The sequence below is a fragment of the Hyperolius riggenbachi genome, chromosome 12 (genome assembly GCF_040937935.1).
Source record: "Hyperolius riggenbachi isolate aHypRig1 chromosome 12, aHypRig1.pri, whole genome shotgun sequence".
Classification (NCBI taxonomy): domain Eukaryota; kingdom Metazoa; phylum Chordata; class Amphibia; order Anura; family Hyperoliidae; genus Hyperolius; species Hyperolius riggenbachi.
Window position 1 is genome coordinate 52,901,302 of NC_090657.1, and position 22,874 is coordinate 52,924,175.

General features: G+C 45.7%; 1 protein-coding gene across 7 annotated transcripts in view; it reads right to left on the reverse strand.

Moving 5' to 3' along the window:
- Positions 1 to 22,874, reverse strand: part of CACNA1G (calcium voltage-gated channel subunit alpha1 G) — a 654,443-nt gene that overhangs the window by 32,773 nt on the left and 598,796 nt on the right. For all 7 annotated transcript variants that reach the window (XM_068263037.1, XM_068263036.1, XM_068263035.1 and 4 more), the window contains 5 exons: positions 21,826 to 21,896; positions 19,535 to 19,613; positions 19,334 to 19,455; positions 14,041 to 14,382; positions 3,040 to 3,180 (listed from right to left, as the gene is read on the reverse strand). In XM_068263037.1, coding sequence (XP_068119138.1) covers positions 3,040 to 3,180; positions 14,041 to 14,382; positions 19,334 to 19,455; positions 19,535 to 19,613; positions 21,826 to 21,896 — 755 coding nt within the window. The remainder of the gene's footprint in view (positions 1 to 3,039; positions 3,181 to 14,040; positions 14,383 to 19,333; positions 19,456 to 19,534; positions 19,614 to 21,825; positions 21,897 to 22,874) is intronic.

The window sequence follows — 22,874 nt, forward strand, 5'->3', positions numbered from 1 at the left end:
AGGATCACCGGACACGTCAGGGGAGCCAGCGATGGACTGCCTGCAGCTACAGGAGTGGGGTAGCCTCATTGGGACCCTGAAGCTTCCCCCTCCCGAGGCGAGTACCCCCCAGGGGAACTTTTTTTTGTTACAGGTTCTCTTTAAAGCAAATCTGAAGGGAAGCTCTACATAGAGGGCCTTCCTAACCCTCTCTCTGTGCCTTTGGTCTCCTGCTGTCCCGCCACTGAAGTTATTCAACCAACTAGTTAAATACGCCTTTGGGCCTCCTTGTGAATGCTTTGGAAGTACTAGTGTCCCTGAGTACTTGTACATGCACATTATGTACCCACTTGTGTCTGTAAGTCCAGGCTCGTGCTCGTGCAGGTGCAGTACGTATACGCCTGTCCTCAGAAGAACTTGTGCTCTCCCCCTTCAGATTAGTCCCGAAGGCGCAGAATTTCAACAGGCAGGGCCAGTTCTAGACTTTTTGGTGCCTGAGGCAAACTTGTGCGGATGCACTTCAAATTGAGCATTATTTATTGTATTTATAAAGTGCCAACATATTATGCAGCACTGGAGGTTAGTTAAGGTTACAGACAGTATTTAGGGGTGATGCAATATGAGTATAGAGAAGCCCTCCTTTTCCCCTCAGCAAGCACTTATTTTATATGCCATAACTTGTATACTTAATGCGCAATAATTTCAAATCGAGGGGGGGGGGGGGGCAGTATAGGTAGGTAGGAAGCCAGATATAGGTAGCCGGGTTCAGGTGCCCCAGTATAGGTAGCCTGGTACAGGTGCCCCCAGTATAGATAGCCAAGTATAGGTGCCCTTCTGTATAGGTAGCCAAGTATAGGTGCCCCCAGTATAGATAGCCAGGTATAGGTGCCCTTCTATATAGGTAGCCAAGTATAGGTGCCCCCAGTATAGGTAGCCAGGTTAAGGTGCCCCAGTATAGGTAGCCTGGTACAGGTGCCCCCAGTATAGATAGCCAGGTATAGGCGTCCCCCAGTATAGGTAGCCTGGTACAGGTGCCCCCAGTAAAGGTAGCCTGGTACAGGTGCCCCCAGTATAGATAGCCTGGTACAGGTGCCCCCAGTATAGATAGCCAGGTATAGGTGCCCTTTTGTATAGGTAGCAAAGTATAGGTGCCCCCAGTAAAGGTAGCCAAGTTAAGGTGCCCCAGTATAGGTAGCCTGGTACTGGTGCCCCCAGTATAGTTAGTCTGGTATAGGTGCCCCCAGTATAGGTAGCCGGGTATAGGTGCCCCCAGTATAGATAGCCAGGTATAGGTGCCCCAGTATAGGTAGACAGGTATGGATGCCCCCAATATAGGTAGCCGGGTATAGGTGCCCCCAATATAGGTAGCCAGGTATAGATGCCCTCAATATTGGTAGCCGGGTATAGGTGCCCCCAATATAGGTAGCCAGGTATAGATGCCCTCAATATTGGTAGCCGGGTATAGGTGCCCCCAATATAGGTAGCCAGGTATAGATGCCCTCAATATAAGTAGCTAGGTATAGGTGTCGCGCACCCAATTGACCACGATGGCCTGACATCTTGCAGCATTATTTACTGTATTTATAAAGCGCCAACATATTATGCAGCACTGGAGGTTAGTTAAGGTTACAGACAATATTTAGGGGTGACGCAATATGAGAGTATAGAGAAGCCCCCCTTTTCCCCTCAGCAAGCACTTATTTTATATGCCATAACTTTTATACTTATTTGTAAATAAACCTACTCTTTTTATGAAGATCAAGTGGTTGGTTGTTAATAAGTAAATAACATAAGCTATAAAATATTCGAAGAGTTCTGTAAATAAAGCAAGGAGGGCCGAGGAGCAGAGGGCGCTTCTGCTGGAGTGCTGAGGATCATGTTTTCTCCCTACAGGGGACTTCTTTAAAGGGGATCTGAGATGAAAACCTAACAATAAAAAGTAGCTTGTCTATATATCTTATCTAAAGTTTAGATAGTTTACACAGCAAATCCAGCTGCAAACAGCTTCAACAGTTTATGATTATTTATTCCTGTGATACAACAAGAGCGGCCATGTTCTGTTTGTCACATTACACACAGGCAAGCTGCTCTGCATCTCTAACCCTCAGCCTATGAAAACTTCACTCCCCTCTCCTCCTCCCCTCTGCCTTTGAAATCTCTGGCTAGTAACCTCCTCCTCCTGCCCAGACTGAGCTCCCATAAGCCCTTGCTACTAAGGCTCAGAGTACCAAGGCACTCTGGAGAAGCTGTGGGTGAGGCTTCTTTAGTTTATAGGGAATTTGAATATTAAAACAAAACAAAGAAAGTATATGACTTGAGGAATGCCCTATATACTATATGAAAGGAACACAATTTTGCAATGAGGAAAAGTTTGTCTCGGATCCACTTTAACCACTTGAGGACCCACCCTTTACCCCCCCTTAAGGACCAGCGCTGTTTGTTTGGATCTGTGCTGGGTGGGCTCTGCAGCCCCCAGCACAGATCCGTGGCCACACAGAGCGATCAGATCGCCCCCCTTTTTTCCCCACTAGGGGGATGATGTGCAGGGGGGGTCTGATCGCTCCTACCTGCAGGCATGTTGCGGGGGGGGCACCTCAAAGCCCCCCTCCGCGGCGACATTCTCCCCCCTCCCTCTCCTACCTGCTCCCCCGGGAGATCTGGGCTGCACAGGACGCTATCCGTCCTGTGCAGCCAGTGACAGGCTGTCTTCTGTCACATGGCGGCGATCCCCGGCCGCTGATTGGCCGGGGATCGCCGATCTGCCTTACGGCGCTGCTGCGCAGCAGCGCCGTACAAATGTAAACAAAGCGGATTATTTCCGCTTGTGTTTACATTTAGCCTGCGAGCCGCCATCGGCGGCCCGCAGGCTATTCACGGAGCCCCCCGCGGCTGCTTCCTGATTAATTAGGCTGCAGCTGGCGACGCAATACTGCGTCGCTGGTCCTGCAGCTGCCACTTTGCCGACGCACGGTATAAGCGTGCGGTCGGCAAGTGGTTAAATGTGCTATCCAGGTGTATAGAAGACTTATCACTACTAAACGTAACTAACATAAGACTTGCCTGCTTCTCAATGGCGCCTCTTTCATAGGGGTGGATGGCATAATGGTGGCACACAGAGCCAGACAGGTTATCCATAAGCCTCATCTCTCCCTCCATAGAGCCTTGGATCAATAACGATATCGTATCAAACATGTGTCTTTCCTGAAAACAAAAGTATAAAAGTGTGCAGACATGTTAGAGAAAAGGAGCAGTACTCACATCAGCTATACATCAATACCAAACAGCAAGAGCTTACAGTGTCGCTGTGCTTAAAGTGACAATGATATGAATGACAACTTATGATATAATGAATTGTATGTGTAGCACAGATATTTAATAGAACATTAGTAGCAAAGAACAGAGTCTCATATTTTTATTTTCAGTTATATACCCATTTTTTATAATCTTGCATCATTTTGTCATATTTGCAATTACAAGCCACAATCTGCATTTTTAAACTATGAAACAGAGCAGAGCTAACGACCCTTTGAACTCATCAGCAGTGAAATCTTATCTGAAGTTGTCTTTCTTTGATTTATAAGTGCTTCAGAAAGTAGCACTGCCTCCAACTCAAGTTGGGTCAGAGAGGCTCAGAGAAGCTCTTTAGCATAGATAACTGAAGCTTCTTAACACTTCTTGTTCTGGAAACAATACCAGTCTTTTTCCATTGTTACTAATGTTCTATTTCTTGGCTGTACTACACATAGAATTCATTGGCTATCATTCATAAAGCATTTCCGCATGCAGAAATGCTTAACCACTTGAGGACCTAGGGCTTTCTACCCCTTAAGGACCGGACACTTTTTTTCCATTCAGACCACTGCAGCTTTCACGGTTTATTGCTCGCTCATACAACCTACCACCTAAATGAATTTTGGCTCCTTTTCTTGTCACTAATAAAGCTTTCTTTTGGTGCTATTTAATTGCTCCTGCGATTTTTACTTTTTATTATATTCAGCAAAAAAGACATGAATTTTGGCAAAAAAATGATTTTTTTAACTTTCTGTGCTGACAGTTTTCAAATAAAGTAAAATTTCTGTATACATGCAGCGCGAAAAATGTGGACAAACATGTTTTTGATTAAAAAAAACCCATTCAGCGTATATTTATTGGTTTGGGTAAAAGTTATAGCGTTTACAAACTATGGTGCAAAAAGTGAATTTTCCCATTTTCAAGCATCTATGACTTTTCTGACCCCCTGTCATGTTTCATGAGGGGCTAGAATTCCAGGATAGTATAAATACCCCCCAAATTACCCCATTTTGGAAAGAAGACATCCCAAAGTATTCACTGAGAGGCATAGTGAGTTCATAGAAGATATTAATTTTTGTCACAAGTAAGCGGAAAATGACACTTTGTGACACGAAAAAAAAAAAAAAAAAAGTTTCCATTTCTTCTAACTTGCACCAAAAAAAAATGAAATCTGCCACGGACTCACCATGCCCCTCTCTGAATACCTTGAAGGGTCTACTTTCCAAAATGGGGTCATTTGTGGGGTGTGTTTACTGTCCTGACATTTTGGGGGGTGCTAAATTGTAAGCACCCCTGTAAAGCCTAAAGGTGCTCATTGGACTTTGGACCCCTTAGCGCAGTTAGGCTGCAAAAAAGTGCCACATATGTGGTATTGCCGTACTCAGGAGAAGTAGTATAATGTGTTTTGGGGTGTATTTTTACACATACCCATGCTGGGTGGGAGAAATATCTCTGTAAATGACAATTTGTTAATTTTTTTTACACACAATTGTCCATTTACAGAGTTATTTCTCCCACCCAGCATGGGTATGTGTAAAAATACACCCCAAAACACATTGTACTACTTCTCCTGAGTACGGCGATACCACATGTGTGGCACTTTTTTGCACCCTAACTGCGCTAAAGGGCCCAAAGTCCAATGAGTACCTTTAGGATTTCACAGGTCATTTTGCGGAATTTGATTTCCAGACTACTCCTCACGGTTTAGGGCCCCTAAAATGCCAGGGCAGTATAGGAACCCCACAAATGACCCCATTTTAGAAAGAAGACACCCCAAGGTATTCCGTTAGGAGTATGGTGAGTTCATAGAAGATTTTATTTTTTGTCAAAAGTTAGCGGAAAATTGATTTGTATTGTTTTTTTCACAAAGTGTCATTTTCCGCTAACTTGTGACAAAAAATAAAATCTTCTATGAACTCGCCATACTACTAACGGAATACCTTGGGGTGTCTTCTTTCTAAAATGGGGTCATTTGTGGGGTTCCTATACTGCCCTGGCATTTTAGGGGCCCTAAACCGTGAGGAGTAGTCTGGAAATCAAATTCCGCAAAATGACCTGTGAAAGCCTAAAGGTGCTCATTGGACTTTGGGCCCTTTAGCGCAGTTAGGGTGCAAAAAAGTGCCACACATGTGGTATCGCCGTACTCGGGAGAAGTAGTACAATGTGTTTTGGGGTGTATTTTTACACATACCCATGCTGGGTGGGAGAAATATCTCTGTAAATGGACAATTGTGTGTAAAAAAATCAAAAGATTGTCATTTGCAGAGGTATTTCTCCCACCCAGCATGGGTATGTGTAAAAATACACCCCAAAACACATTGTACTACTTCTCCCGAGTACGGCAATACCACATGTGTGGCACTTTTTTGCACCCTAACTGCGCTAAAGGGCCCAAAGTCCAATGAGCACCTTTAGGCTTTCACAGGTCATTTTGCGGAATTTGATTTCCAGACTACTCCTCACGGTTTAGGGCCCCTAAAATGCCAGGGCAGTATAGGAACCCCACAAATGACCCCATTTTAGAAAGAAGACACCCCAAGGTATTCCGTTAGGAGTATGGTGAGTTCATAGAAGATTTTATTTTTTGTCAAAAGTTAGCGGAAAATGACACTTTGTGAAAAAAACAATACAAATCAATTTTCCGCTAACTTTTGACAAAAAATAAAATCTTCTATGAACTCACCATACTCCTAACGGAATACCTTGGGGTGTCTTCTTTCTAAAATGGGGTCATTTGTGGGGTTCCTATACTGCCCTGGCATTTTAGGGGCCCTAAACCGTGAGGAGGAGTCTAGGATTTCACAGGTCATTTTGCGGAATTTGATTTCCAGACTCCTCCTCACGGTTTAGGGCCCCTAAAATGCCAGGGCAGTATAGGAACCCCACAAATGACCCCATTTTAGAAAGAAGACACCCCAAGGTATTCCGTTAGGAGTATGGTGAGTTCATAGAAGATTTTATTTTTTGTCAAAAGTTAGCGGAAAATTGATTTGTATTGTTTTTTTCACAAACTTTTGACAAAAAATAAAATCTTCTATGAACTCACCATACTCCTAACGGAATACCTTGGGGTGTCTTCTTTCTAAAATGGGGTCATTTGTGGGGTTCCTATACTGCCCTGGCATTTTAGGGGCCCTAAACCGTGAGGAGGAGTCTGGAAATCAAATTCCGCAAAATGACCTGTGAAATCCTAAAGGTACTCATTGGACTTTGGGCCCTTTAGCGCAGTTAGGGTGCAAAAAAGTGCCACACATGTGGTATCGCCGTACTCGGGAGAAGTAGTACAATGTGTTTTGGGGTGTATTTTTACACATACCCATGCTGGGTGGGAGAAATAACTCTGTAAATGGACAATTGTGTGTAAAAAAATCAAAAGATTGTCATTTACAGAGGTATTTCTCCCACCCAGCATGGGTATGTGTAAAAATACACCCCAAAACACATTGTACTACTTCTCCCGAGTACGGCGATACCACATGTGTGGCACCTTTTTGCACCCTAACTGCGCTAAGGGGTCCAGAGTCCAATGAGTACCTTTAGGCTTTACAGGGGTGCTCAAAATTTAGCACCCCGCCCACTTGCCAGGACAGTTAACAAACCCCACAAATGACTCCATTTTGGAAAGAATACACAACAAGGTATTCCATGAGGGGAATGGTGAGGTCATTGAAAATTTTATTTTTTGTCACAAGTTAACGGAAAATGACACTTTGTTAAAAAAAAATAAAAAAAAAAATTCTGCTAACTTGTGACAAAAACTAAAATCTTTTATGAACTCACCGTGCACCTCACATAATACTTTAGGGTGTCCTCTTTCCAAAATGGGGTCATTTGTGGAGTCTGTCCTGGCATTTTAGGGTCTCTGCAATCATTACATGTATGGCCAGTATTAGGAGTTTCTGCTATACTCCTTATATTGGGTATACAAGTAATGCACTCTGGGCTGAAAGGAAAAATGAACGGCAAACATACCTTGCTCCACATCAATGGCAGATCTTCCTCCACATCAATGGCAGTGATAACCTCAGGAGAGAGACACCCCGTGCCACCCTGCACTCAGGGTGAGCCACCAACTTATGTGACTGGGCCTCAGAACTTTAGTATACAGCATTATGCCTGTAGGATACAGCAATATGCCTGCCAATAGAGATGACTCTGTGTGGCATTAAAGCATCATCATAGGCCCAAATCACATATAAACCGGGGGTGTCCACACTCAAGGGAAATTCAAACATGCCGTCTTATATCGCCAACCCAGGACAGATCAGCAATATCAAGCATGGAAACCGATCCTTCTTCCCATTTTTATGCTTACCCGTTTGGTCTTCAAGCTTACCTCTCCTCTCCCTGCGACAATGTGCGAAAGACCACTGAGTGTGTGCCTACTCCTGTGTCTGGAGTTCCCTAGGTTCTAATAGTGTACCTGCTCGTGGTACCTCTCAAAACACGGCCCTACGCATAGACCAGGCTGGTCAGGACAGCGGGGACAATAATAAACGGTGTCACTCCTTGTTCCAGCCCTGCTGCAGACACGGCAACGTTTTCTTCGGATGCGTTGACCTGGGGCACACGGAAGCTGATAGGCGTAATGCCTTCCATGCAGTCGGCTAGTTGCATCTGGGGGGGGGGGGCCTGGCACCTCCTGGATACAGGATGTCCATAATGATCTCTTCCTGAAATTGGAGGAAAGATCCAGTTCTCCCAGCCTTACTGTAGAGAACAAAGCTGTTGTAAACTGCCAATTGAATCAGATAAAAAGACACTTTCTTATACCAGCGTCTTGTTTTCCGGGTAACTAAATAGGGCGCTAACCTCTGGTCATTGAAGTCCACCCCTCCCATGTTGACATTATATTCGTGGACGACAAGGGGCTTTTCAATGACCGCAGTTGCCCGTTGAATTTGGACTGTCGTGTCTGTGTGAATGGTGGACAGAAAGTAAACGTCCCTCTTGTCCCTCCATTTCACCGCGAGCAGGTCTTCAGTACGCAAGGCGACCCTCTGCCCCCGTAAAAGTCTGGTGGTAACGAGCCGTTGGGGGAAGCCCTGGCGACTAGGCCGCGCAGTGCCACAGCATCGGATTCCTTCTAACTTTAAGTGCTGAAAGAGGGCCACACTTGTGTAATAATTGTCCACAAAAAGATGGTACCCCTTCTGGAACAAGGGTGACACCAAGTCCCACACAACCTTTCCACTGCTCCCCAGGTAGTCAGGGCATCCGACCGGCTCCAATTTTGAGTCTTTTCCCTCATAGACCCTAAAACGACATGTATAGCCTGTGGCCCTTTCACAGAGCTTATACAGTTTCACCCCATACCGGGCGCGCTTGCTTGGGATGTACTGTTTGATGCCAAGGCGCCCGGTAAAGCGTAAGAGGGACTCGTCTACGCAGATGTTCTGTTCAGGGATATAAGCATCTGCAAATGTTGATGACAGGTGGTCTATGAGGGGCCGAATTTTGTGGAGCCGGTCATAAGCAGGGTGGCCCTTTTCATGACAGGTTTTGTCGTCGTTGAAGTGCAGGAAGCGCAGGATGGACTCAAATCGTGTCCTGGACATGGCAGCAGGGTACAAGGGAACATGATTTACTGGGTTCGTAGACCAATACGACCGCAGTACATTCTGTTTCATTAGTCCCAAGTGAAGGATAAGGGCCAAAAAGATTTTAATGTCGGAAACTTGGACTGGTTTCCACCCGAAAGGCTGGGCATACATGCTCTCCGGGTGCTCGGTGATGAATTGTGTGGCTTTACGGTTGGTCTCAACCACAATTAAGTCCAAGAGAACCTGGGTGATGAACAGCTGCAAAAAGTCTAGGGCCGTTCCTAGATGAGCTGTCGCCACCTGGACTCCAGACTGGGCGGTGAAAGGGGGCACTACGGGTGCGGCGGAATCAGGGGATTGCCAATCTGGTTGTGCCAGCACCTCTGGGAGTCTATGGGTACTACGGGCCCGTCTTCTTGTTGGTGGCTGCGACGGGGGTACTACTGCACTTGCCACCGTACCAGTTTCAACTTCCATGCTGACGCTCACCACTTCGTCAGGGTCTACGGAAGCACTGGCACTAAGTCCAGGAGATGCTGCGCTGCTGGTGCCTGCCTCACCAAGAAAACTATCAACAGCGCTAGCACCACCCTGCTGCCCTTGAGGCGGATCCTGCGCCACCTGCGGTCTAACGACTTGGGGTCTGGTACGCCTGGCTCTAGCCGGGACCATAGCCTCGTCATCAGTATCGGTCAGGGAACCACTGCTTTCTACAGGTTCAAAATCGGACCCGGAAGATTCGACGGATGATTCTTCCCAAAAGAACTCATCCGACTGGTCCATGTACCTGTATACCTCGTCATCGGAAAGCCCCCTTCTTGCCATTTTGGATTGCTAAATTTATGGGGTTTTCCTCCGAGACTACCCAGAAAAAAAGAGCACCTACCTAGCAAAAAGGGAGTATTTGAGAGGTATTGGGGTTGGTGGGAAGTGGGGTCTCAGAGGCAATCAAACAATCACGGGACAATCAAATCCAATTACAGCACAATCGACTCCAATCACAGCACAAGCAGATCTGATGCACTCGGAAGGTGATGGGGGGAGGGTGGGATTGGGTGTGGCGGGAAGTGGGGTCTCAGGCAATCAAACAATCACGGGGCAATCGAAGCCGATCACGGGACAATCAAATACAATTACAGCACAATCGACTCCAATCACAGCACAAGCAAATCTGATGCACTCGGAAGGTGGTGGTTGGAGGTGGTGGGGGGTGGGGGGGTGGGGTTGGGTGTGGTGGGGGGGAGGGTGGGGTTGGGTGTGGCGGGAAGTGGGGTCTCAGGCAATCAAACAATCACGGGGCAATCGAAGCCGATCACGGGACAATCAAATACAATTACAGCACAATCGACTCCAATCACAGCCCAATCAAATCTGATGCACTCGGAAGGTGATGGGGGAGGGTGGGATTGGGTGTGGCGGGAAGTGGGGTCTCAGGCAATCAAACAATCACGGGGCAATCGAAGTCGATCACGGGACAATCAAATACAATTACAGCACAATCGACTCCAATCACAGCACAAGCAAATCTGATGCACTCGGAAGGTGGTGGTTGGAGGTGGTGGTGGGGGGGGGGGGGGGGGTGGGGTGGGGTTGGGTGTGGTGGGGGGGAGGGTGGGGTTGGGTGTGGCGGGAAGTGGGGTCTCAGGCAATCAAACAATCACGGGGCAATCGAAGCCGATCACGGGACAATCAAATACAATTACACCACAATTGAATACAAGCGCAGCACAATCGAATACAAGCGCAGCACAGTCAAATACAATGCACTTGGACGGTGATTAGGGGGGGGGTCTGAGGGCGATTTGAGGGGATGGGGGGTTGATCAGGAGCCTGCACGGGGCAGACTGAGTCCTGATCTGATGAGAGGCAGACACAGGGGGTTACTGATCAAAGATCAGTTAGTGATTGCTGGGGAGGACAGATGTAAACAAACAGCAGGGGATGTAATCAGAAGGGGGGTACGAGGGCAATCGAGGGCCTGGGCAGGTGATCGGTTACCCCCGCGGGGCAGTTAGGGTCTGCTCTGATGGGTGGGGGTGCTGAGGGCTGATGGACAGGTGATAGACAGGTGATCAGAGGGGGATCAGAGGGGGATCAGAGGGTAATGTAGCTGTATACAAATGTATACAGTATACAGGGGGGTAGTCTGGGATGGGGTGTGGGGGTGATCTAAAGGTAGGGAGGGGGGGATCAGGGGTGACTAGGAGGCAGTTAGGGACCTAAACTAAGGGGCAGCGTCGCTAGTTAGTGGCAGGTGGGGGGGGTGGGGGTTTTGCAGGGGTGCAAGGGTGCTGGGCAGGGGTCTGCTGGGGTGATCAGGGGGGGTATGAGGCCTGGGGTGGGTGATCAGGGAGGCTGTGGGCAAAATCAAGCTGCGTGCAGTGAGACTTACAAGTGCTTCCTCCTCGCTGGTGGTCTCTGGAACAATGAGACCACGAGGCGAGGAGGAAGCACGTATAAGGCACTTTGTTTACCTAACAAAGTGCCTTATACTCAGGGATTGGCTGATCCTGCGGATTCCTCCGCTCGCCGGCTCTGCTAAGTGGCCGGCGAGCGGAGACAAAATGCCCGTGCTTCGATCCCGGGCGGAGGATCGCGTCACGGATGACGCGATCGCTCCGCCCATGCCCTTAAATGGACTGCCGCCTCTGTGGGTGAGGCCGTCCTGCAGGGCTCCACTTCCCCGCCGCCCCTGTGTAGTGGGCGGTCGGGAAGTGGTTAAAACAGCTGACTTTACCGAGCACTTAGCAGCAAGTCAACATTCATAAAGGCTCTTTCCGCATGAAAAAATGACACTACCGAGCAGAGTGATAAATCACTGCCTTGTGCGCTGATTATCGGAACAAATGTAGCAAAATGTTAATTCATGAAGACCACTGCAAGCGGTGTGAGGTCGGGAAGTACCGCTCCCTCTGATGTGGTGATACCAATGTAAGTGAATGGAGACACACAGACCTCCCAGGCAGCTGCAGCAGAGCGGAACACGGAGAAATGTATCAACTCGGCAGCTTCCGTGTCTCCGCAAGCCTACCGCCAGCCTAGTTCGGGGAATCTCCGCACTGCTACCGCACATGGATACATTTTTATGAATGCCCACCCAGAAGTCTAAAACACCGCCAGTGGTGTTTTCCCGCACTGATTCTCCATACCGACAGCACTTTCATGAATGATAGCCATTATATCATAAGTTTATTTTCACTGCAGATTCCCTGTAAAGCAGAACTGAAATAAACTAAAAAAAATAAGAGTTTCACTTACCAGGGGCTTCTGCCAGCCCCCTGCAGCCGCCCTGTGCCGTCCTGGACTGATCCTCTGATTCCACCGCCGCAGCTCACTTTTCTTCTTGCAATGGAAGCAGACTTCTAAGTGATCTCCACTGTGCCCTGGCCACACGTATCCTCGTAGGCAGTCCTGTAGCCAGGAGTAGGCACAGTACGAGAAAATCGTGTGAACAAGGATGCGCATGGCCAGCACTGCGCAGGCACAGTGCACTCCAACTGCACAAAGTGTAAGTGATCCGCGGCGGGGGACTGGAGCATCAGTGAGTGGCTGCGTGGGAACAGGTCGGCCGCAGGGGGCTGGCAGAAGCACCAGGTAAGTGAAACGGTTATTTTTTTTTTAGTTTATTTCAGTTCTGCTTTAAAGCTTCAGTTATTATTGTGTATTTATATATGGTAGTACTGATACCTTCTGCAGCACTTTACAGAGTACATAGTCATGTCACTGTCCTCGAATGAGCTCACAATCTAATCCCCACCATAGTCATAGTCTAATGTCCAACCATATTATTATGTACAATAATATCTATCTATCTATCTATCTATATATATATCCATCTATTTATACATATATATCGATATATCTCTTTCTAATATATATATATATATATATATATATATATATATATATATATATATATATATATATATATATATATATATATATATATATGTGTGTGTGTGTCACTATAAATCTGTAATTTACATTTATATAAATTACATTTAAATAATGAAGTAAACATATCATATTAGCAATACGACTCACTGGAGCCCCATTTGACACGGGTTCTGGCATGTAGCTCCACCCCCTGCAGAACAAGGCCTCGCCCTTTTCTCTATCACATATAGAAAGGGATTCTTTTTTTTCCTGCAAGGGGGTGGAGCTTCACACCAGAACCCTCCTCATACAGGGCTTACACATTGTGAAGGGGCCTTTTCCATTAGCATACCAACCAGAGGTGCGGTTTAAAGCATTCCTGAAATGAAAGGCTTACATTTTTATTTCCTTTTAAACAATGCAAATTGCCTGGCAGTCTTGCTGATCTTCTGCCTCTCTAACACTTTTAACCACAGACCATGAACAAGCATGCAGATCAAGTGCTCTGGCCCAATTAAGCTGCATGCTTGTTTAAAGTGAACCTAAGCTGAGGATATAGATTATTCCTTTCAAATAATCCCAGTTGCCTGACTCTCCTGCTGATCCTGTGTATCTAATACTTTTAGCCACAGCCCCTGAACAAGTATGCAGATCAGGTGCTCTGACTGGAGTCAGACTGGATTAGCTGCATGCTTGTTTCAGGTCTGTGATTGAGCAACTACTGCAGCCAATAAGATCAGCAGGACTGCCATGCGACGGGTATTGTTTACAAGGAAACATCCATATCCCTCTCAGTTAAGGTTCCCTTTAAAGGACATGTTTTTCCATAAAGAGATGAGTGAAAGGACTATGTAGGCCACCATATAAGGCCTGACATTAAAGGAGAACTGTAGTAAGAGGTATATGGAGGCTGCCATATTTATTTCCTTTTAAGCAATACCAGTTGCCTGGCAGCCCTGCTGGTCTATTTCTATGCAGTAGTCTCTGAATAAGACCAGAAACAAGCATGCAGCTAATCTTGCCATATCTGTCAAAATTGTCAGAAACACCTGATCTGCTGCATGCTTGTTCAGGGTCTATGGCTAAAAGTATTAGAGGCAGAGATCAGCAGGATAGCCAGGTAACTGGTTTTGCTTAAATGGAAATAAATATGGCAGCCTCCATACACCTCTCTCTACAGTTCTCCTTTAACACCCAGAGTGGTCAGAACCTAACTGAAGTCAGACTGGATTAGCTGCATGACACTGACACTTCTGCAGCCAAAGGGACCAGCAGGATAGCCAGGCAACTGGTAATATGGCAGCCACCATATGCTTCTCATGCCATGTCCATTAAGGCTGTGAGTTCTTACCATCGGATGAACTAAAGACAGCTGGGAATCCACCTTATCCTTCACCGAGTTCAAATATCCATATGGGTTGTCCTGGGCATAGCCCAGATCTCGCCCCGCCCACAGGTAGGAGTCATTGTCCGGAGCCTGCATATTCTGGATCTGAAACTCCAGCTCCATCTCAGCCTCCAGCTCCGCCTCTTCCTTGGCCTCTTTGTTGCTCTCCTCCAGGTGCTTCATCAGCACAGCGATGACCACATTGACCAGGACAAACTGTGCGGTCAGCACAAAGGAGACGAAGTACATGGGCGAGATGACTGTGTTGTAGCATGTCGATTCCTCGTTACAATCCCTCAACGTGTCCTAATGTCAGGTGTAGAGGTTAAAGGAATGAAAACAACCCAATATATACAAGCACAACTGCAGAGGTAAATCAAAGCACTATAAAATTGTCCACACTCCGATTCATTCAGTAGCACCTGAGATCCCAACCTTCCTAAATAAAAATAAGTAGTCCCACTAAAATACAGTAGTATACATCAAAAACTCTAAGGCTATTTTCTAAAAATACTCCATCTGATTGTCTTTCATGAAGACTTTCTTAAAGTGAACCTCCAGACTAAAAATTTACTCAGCAGCACTGGAAAGGCTTGGTGTTTCTTTAACTGTTTCACAGCATCAGAACATTTTTTCTCTTATACAAGCCTCATTTTTAGCTGCACAGAAAAAAACTGCCCGGGCATTTTTCCCCTAATGCTGTGCAAAGCATGATGGGATTTCTGATGTTGTTGTTCTCGTTCTGCTGTTTTGGTGCATTTTTTTTTCTTTACATTTTGAATCTGACATTTGAAGCCTAGTGTGCGCAGCTGGGAGGGGTGATCAGGACACAGGCCAGTTGGGACTGTGTCTCCTGCTCCCTGTCACCTCCTTTCAACCAAAAAGATGGCTGCCCCCATGACAAAGATGGCAGCCCCCATGAATCACAAACATTTGCCTGTTCTTTTAAAACGGGGTGGGTAAGAGATTATATTACCTATCTATTCTAATTAACATAACTAATGTAACTTAATGACAGTATGTTTGTTTAGACTGAAGTTCCCCTTTAAGTGCAAGTTCCAGCATCCCCCACAGTGTCCAAACTTTTCAGTGCTGTTCTAGCTTTCTGGCGCCCCTCAAATATGTGTATTCCAGATTTTGGAGCTGCCCTGAGCTTGCTAACCACTCATGGATACTTGGGGCCACCTGTGAATGCTGACAGAGGTTTGGAGAACTACCTGTGATTGCTGACAGGAATTCTGGAACATATGTTGGCTCGGGTGACTGCTGGGGTTCCTGTAACTGATGGTAGATTAGGGCCTCATGCAACATAAGATATTGGAGGCTCCTGGACCTGGTGACTGCTGACAGACTAGGGTCCCTGTGACTGCAATACTGGGGGCCCATGTGTCTATACTAGGGAGGGGAGCTACCTTATTCTGTGGGTACAAATCTGGCTACCTATACTGGGAAGGGAGGCTGCCTAATACTTGGGCCTATCTGTCTATACTAGGAAGGAGAGTTGCCTTATTCTGGGGGTACAAATCCGGCTATCTATACTGGGAAGGGAGGATGCTTAATACTGGGGGCACATCTGGCTATCTATACTGGGGGAAAAGGATGCTTAAAGAGAGTTTGAAGTGAAAATAAAAATAAAAAACATCCCTAACTAGAGGGAAGGCTCTGGGTCCTATAGAGCCTTCCCGGTCACCTGACTGTCAATGAGATTCCCCGCAGGCTTCTCCGATTGGTTGGAGACTGCTCTCTTCCACGTCTGGTGGGCTTTGGAAGTCTTCGGGAGCACTTGGGCTTCTGAAGATGGGCCACTCCGTAATGCGTACTCGCTATCGCCCTCACATGTGTGCAGTAGAGCCACCCGTCTTCGGGAGCCCGAGTGCTCCCGAAGCCTCCCCCGGTGGGAAATTTGAACCAGGGATCCTGCGCTGGAACGTGGGGTCCGTGAGGAAAACGGGAAGGCTCTATATAAGACTCAGAGTCTTCCCTCTCCTTGGGGAGTATGTTATTTTTACTTCAGATTCTCTTTAATACTGGGAGCAGATCTGGTTATCTATACTGGGGGGCTACTGCTGAGTACTTGCAGTAGAGCGCTCTCACCTGTCCGGCTGGTGGGTTCCCTCCTGGGTCCTTCTGTCACCATCCCTACTGGTTGCCTGTTTTCCGTGACCCAGCAGCATGTAACAATAGTACGTACAGTACGTGCCACCGATGTTTGAGGATGGAAACAGAAGGACACAAGAGTGAGCGCTCAGGCCGAATAGGTGAGTGCACACTGCCGAGAGTACTCTGGAGGGGCATTATTAATTGAAGTTGTAGGTAACAGATATTAGAAACTATATTACGTCATACAAAATAGAATGAATACATGCAAATGGTACAGTGAAAATGTGCCGTGGTTAAGAAATAGATAAAGCTCAATAAATGGAGATTATCTCTCAATCCATTTATCCCACACTAAGTGAAATTTAGCGGGAGCCTTTCTATGTAGATAGAACAGCTTTTTATATGGAAGAGCACAGTCAACTCTAGAGATCCAACTTTGAAGGGTAGGAACCTCAGCTGAGAGCCATTCTTGCGCTATTTCTTGTCTGGCAAGAAATAAGGACTGAGACATAAATAACTTGGTGTGATTAGACCTAGGATACATATGATCGGGTCCAGCTTAACAGGACATCCCATTCTGTCATGCAAAAACTGTACTATCTGTTTCCAGTGGGCCATAACAGGAGGACAATCCCATATTAAATGGAAAAATGTGGGGGTCGAGGATAAACATTCATAAACATTCAGGGCAGTCGGAAGAGGCGTTTCAGTCAAACCTAGCCAGTTTGAGAGGAGTGAGATAGGCTCGGTGAATGATATACAACTGGGTAAGTCGTTCTCTTACACAGGGGGAGACCAGTCTAACTGCTTGGAGGACATCATCCCAGTCTTCATCATTGATGGAGAGACCACAGTCAATCCATCTAGTTTTACAAGGACTAGTGTACATGACAGACTTTATGAATAAAATTCCCCAACCATATGTTTATATTGACCATTTTTGAAGGCATCCAGAATGACCGATGTATAAGTGGTAACAGGGTTAGGTCCAAATTGAGCCTTACAGGCATGAGAGAGCTAGGCATATCTAAAATAATATGAGAGTGTCAGCCCAAATCTAGAAGCTAGGCCAGCAAAGGTGATAAGTCTTCCCTTATCTAAGAGTTGACCAAGAAAGACAATGCCCCTTGAGATCCGAAGATAAGGGTCTGGGACACTAGAGAATTCAGCTAGTTTGGGGTTATCCCATATGGGAGAGTAGAATTCTATTCTAGCATCTGGAAAGAATTTGAGCATCCACTGCCATACTTTAGTTGCTTGGTCTAGGAGGGAATGTGCTGACTGGCTACAGGGGAGAGTACAGCGCAGTAGGTCTAGTGCAAAGGAGGCACGTTGAAGATCTATCCTTATAACTCAGGGTTGTAGGTAGAGCCAGCGGAAAACCAGACTGTTAAAGTGGACTCAAACTAAAAATACAAGATTCCAGAAATCAAATCTATTTTCTAAATTATGATAATAAATAGCAGCCTTTTTTTCAGCTGCATGATGACAAATATAAAATATTTTACATTTATTGGAGAAACCCCTCCCTTCCTTTCATATTGCCAGGATTTTCCCGGCAAACTGGTGGAGTAGATGGTGTCCAGCAAAGGAGGAATTGCTAATGGCTGCCACCTGTATAACCCTAGTTATGCAAAGAGGAGGTGAAAACCATGCACTGAAATGTTCATAGGCTTGAAGGAGTGTTTATTTATATTTTTATGTGTCAGAGTGGTGCAACTAAATATTTTGAATAAAAAAAATGTTTGGTTTGGGTCCGCTTTAAATGATGTAACTGCCCCGATATATAGTATTTGTGAAATGAGGGCAGGGTCACTCCTGCTTCCCAATTAGGATTTTGCAAAGATTAGCATGCCCATTACACCACACCAAATTAAGTATTAAGGATCGTAGCCATTTAAAGGACAACCGAGGTGACGTGACATGATGAGATAGACATGTGTATGTATAGAGCCAAACACACAAATAACTAGGCTGTGCTCCTTTTTTTTTTTTTCCCTGCCTGAAAAAGTTAAACATCATGTATGCAAGTGACCGTTTCTGCCCGGGTCGGACTGGGTCAGACTATAACATAACCTTCACTGATAAGTAATTACAGCCATAAAACACTTTCCTGTCTGTAAATGGCTTCTGAGAGCAGGAAAAACTCTGGCATACGTCAATGCATGTATCTTTCAGCAGAGACAATGAAACAGTAAAAACTTGAAAACTAGATTTAAATATAAAATAAAACTGTGGTATATATAAAAAAAAGTCATTTTAGGAGGAGGATAGATACAATTGTTTTTCTCATCCGTTTATTTTCACCTCGGATGTCCTTTAAAGAAGTTTTAGGTGAGTTATATAGGGGGAACGATGGGTCAGTAACCTACATAATTTTGGGAAAGAGAACCATTTTCACCAAGTTCACTCTCTCTGCCACAAACAAGGGAAGGTTAGTCCAGGATCTAATTTTGTCGTCGTGAACCAGTTAAAGGAGTGGATACACCTTATTTTCCAAATACTATTTGGGGTCAAGCTGAATAGTGACACCTAAATATTTAAACGATGCCACTATCGGAAGCGGCAAAGGGGGCTGGGGAAAACAAGCACAAGGTTCGTCAATAAGGAGGACTACCGACTTTTCTTTAATTGTAGACCGAAATAATATCCAGACTCCTGAATCACCTCAAGTGCAAGAAAGAGAGGGGGGCCCGGATCCGCCAGATACAGGATGGTGTCAACTGCAAACATGGATAGTTTTTCTTGTGTATGGCCAAGAATATTGGGATTTGCTCTTATATGAAAGGCAAGGGGTTCTGCTGGTAAGGCATATAGTAGGGGCGAAAGAGGGCAGCCCTGTCTCGTTCCTCTTTCCAAAGGAAAAGAGGCAGACACCCAGGAGTTGGTACAGATACGGGCACAAGGCTCTGTGTACAGCAGATGGAATTGTAGTGTGTGGCAGGAATAGAACCCGTTCTGTTCAGATTTCGATCAAAGAGTGATCTATCATGTTGGGCAGCCATCTGTCAGTGTATGGCCACCTTTAGAGCACTTGTGTGTACGTTTTTTTTTTTCTGTTGTTCATATGCAAATGCTGTGCAGATACTTAGCCAGGTCGTACTAATAGCCACAATAACATCAAACTTGAGATTTTTAAGTTACATTCAATTTTTACCTTCATAATTCCATTCCAGTTATCCCCAGTAGATACTCGGAAGAGAGTTAGAAAAGCCATTCCAAAGTTCCTAAAGGTAGCGTGGCGACCAAGACCCTCACATGGATGGGTGTCATTGCACTCTGTGTACAGACACAAATGTCAGGCCTACATATTACACTGTGGTGACACATAACCTCCTGGGTGGTTCTGAGTACTTACCTAAATCACCAAACAACTCAACTCCCAGCGCTGCAAAGATGAAGAAGAGCAGCATGAAGAGGAGGCCGAGGTTCCCCACCTGTGGAGAGGAGGACATGAACACTAGAGTCATTGCCCATAACAAATACACCCTCACTGAGCACTTTATTAGAAACACCTGCTGCCAATCATGTGACGGTAGTGCAATGCCTAATGTCAAAGATGCAGCCCAAGATCTCCAATAAATATTTACATCAAGACCAAAATAGGGAAGACCTCCTGATCTCCTGGGATTCTTATGGACAAAAGTCTCTAAGGTTTATTTAGGATGTCATGAAAAAATATCTGGTCAGGGTCAGTTCTGTGAACAAAAATACCTTGTTCCTGAGAGAGGTCAGTCTGATTTGAACTGACAGAAAGTCTAAAGCTGGACATACATCTACCGAATTTGAGGAATGATCCACCATTTGATTAGATAATGTTATTGAATTGGATGATAATCAGTACAACATGTTCACCCAATGTTTCGATTAATTTCGGACCAATGTTGGTCGAAAGCATTGATTGGACATGCTGGAAAATTTTGGATGCACGTGCTCGATTGGGTACACAGCAACCAAAATTTTACGTGACGAACCCCTGGACGATGTCCCCCAAGTGTCAAATGCCCCCCTGGGTGGCAGTGTTCTGTAAATTCTCACCTGTCTGCTGGTGCAACTCCAGGCCTCCTCCTCCATCACACCCATTACCACGGGTGACTGTATCACATGGCACCAGGTGCGCATGTGTGATATCACACATGCGCCACATGGTGCAAGCACTCGCGGTGATGGTGGAGGAGGCCGGGAGTCTTGCCAGTGAACAGGTGAGAATTTACAAAGCACAGGCACCAGGAATGTGGGTCATTTATATTTGGGTGGTGGCCAGGCAAGAGGCGGAGGCGGTGTTGCTAGGCTCATTCCTGGCAGACTTCTTACTAAAATCTATTGGAAATCAGTGTGGTGTATGGATAGGCAACAGATGCATCATAGGTTCCACTACTGTAAGCCAAGATCCGAGAGCAGAGACTATGGTGGGAACACGTTTCCCAAGCTGGACACCAAGACTCAGAAAATGTAGCCTGATCTATTGACTTTCTGCTGAGGCATACAGATGGTGACATAAAACTTTGGCATCAACAACAAAAATCCATGGAGCCCACCCAACTTGAGTGCATCAGCAGTCCAGCCTGGTGGTGGTGTGAGATGTGGAAGAGTGCTCCCACATTCGCAGTATGAATGCCCTGATGACAAATCTGTAGAAATCGTGTGATGAAATCACCATGGACAAGGATCTGAATTAAATACTTCCAATGTCTTCTGGAACCCATTCCAAGAATGAGGCAGAATTGTACCTGGAATATCACTGTGTCCTGAGGAAGAGAATAGGCTGGCCTCTGAAAATATGTTCAATAAACACAGACATTGGCACTGTTTATGTAGGTCCAGACCACTTTGGGTGTTAATGTCAGGCCTTATTATATGGTGGCCTCCATAGTCCTTTCATTTTCACTAATTAAGGAAAAACCTGTCCTTAAAGGACAACTATTACAAACAAAATTAATTTTTTTAAATACATATACATCCCAGAGTATGGAAGTAGGGAGTAGTGACTATGTCTCTGTCACTTGCAAGTAGGCAGTGAAAATCTGACAGATCTGTCAGGTTTTGGACTAGTCCATCTCTCCATAAGGGATTCTCAGTTATTTCTTTATTTGCCAAAGCACCTATTGGATGTCAGTTGCTCAGTCTAACTGTCAAAAGTGCATGCAAACAAGTAGGGAAGCTGACTGATATCGATGTATAGTGCTTTTGTAAAGCATAAAGGTAATACTGAGAAGATGGACTAGTCCAAAATCTGTCAGATCTGTCAGCTTTTTACCACTTACTGTAAGTAAAAGCAGCACAGAAAAAAATAAATTGCTAGTGCATTTTACTCTGTTAGAAATATACATTCTAACTGAGCAAAGCTAGACTGAATGCTCAGTCTGGGATTTTATCAGGGCTGATAAGAAGCAAGCTGAACAGTTAAAAATGAAACAGAGAGCAGGGTAGGTGTTTCTCTAATGTTCCCACTGATATATATGGTAAAATACATGAGGGTGCTTCGTCTCTGGTTCACTTTAAAGAGGCACTTACGTGAACAAAATAAATTGAGTTTTACTCATCAGCTACAGGGGGCTGAGGTAAGCCCCAGGTGAGTAAAACTCAATTTATTTTGTTCACTTAAGGTTCACTTTAAGATGCAAAGGTGTATAATATGATTGCATTTACCTGGGGAAGAGCTTGAAGAACGGTGTCCAACAAAGCCCTCATCCCAACAGCCATCTTCAGTAGCTTTAAAACTAAAAAATAAAAATAAATGTAGAACAGTTTTTATTAATAACCAAAATGAAGTCACTCACACATAATCCTCTCCTCTGCCAACAGCAATTATACTGGCTGTGCCTTCATCTGCTGCAGTCACGTGGTTTGATCTTCTGCCTAGAACCCTCTGCTCCTCCACCAAGAGCCTAGGTTTTCAACGTGTGGTACTCGTACCCCGGGTCTGATGGCACCAGGGGGTACTCGGGCTCGATATACAGTACTTAACCGAGAATAACAAATTTAGAGTTTAGAAAATACGTCAAGGCGTACTTGTAATAATATTTACTATCTCAGGGGGTACTTGGTTGGTACAGGGTTTTAAAAGGTAGATACCAATATAATGTTGAGAAACACTGACCTAGAACACGCACACCGCTTGATCCCCTACTTAGAACACTCACATGGTCTGCTCCTCTACCTAAATCACTCACACGGTCTGCGCGCCTACCTAGATGCCTCTCACAGTCTGCTCCTCTACCTAGATCACTCACACGGTCTGCTCCTCTACCTAGGTCACTCACACGGTCTGCTCCTCTACCTAGGTCACTCACACGGTCTGCTCCTCTACCAAGATCACTCACACGGTCTGCTCCTCTACCTAGGTCACTCACACGGTCTGCTCCTCTACCTAGGTCACTCACACGGTCTGCTCCTCTACCAAGATCACTCACATGGTCTGCTCCTTTACCTAGGTCACTCACACGGTCTACTCCTCTACCAAGATCACTCACACGGTCTGCTCCTCTACCAAGATCACTCACACGGTCTGCTCCTTTACCAAGATCACTCACGCGGTCTGCTCCTCTACCAAGATCACTCACACGGTCTGCTCCTCTACCTAGGTCACTCACACGGTCTGCTCCTCTACCTAGGTCACTCACACGGTCTGCTCTTCTACCTAGATCACTCACACGGTCTGCTTCTCTACCTAGAACATTCACACAGTCTGCTCCCTT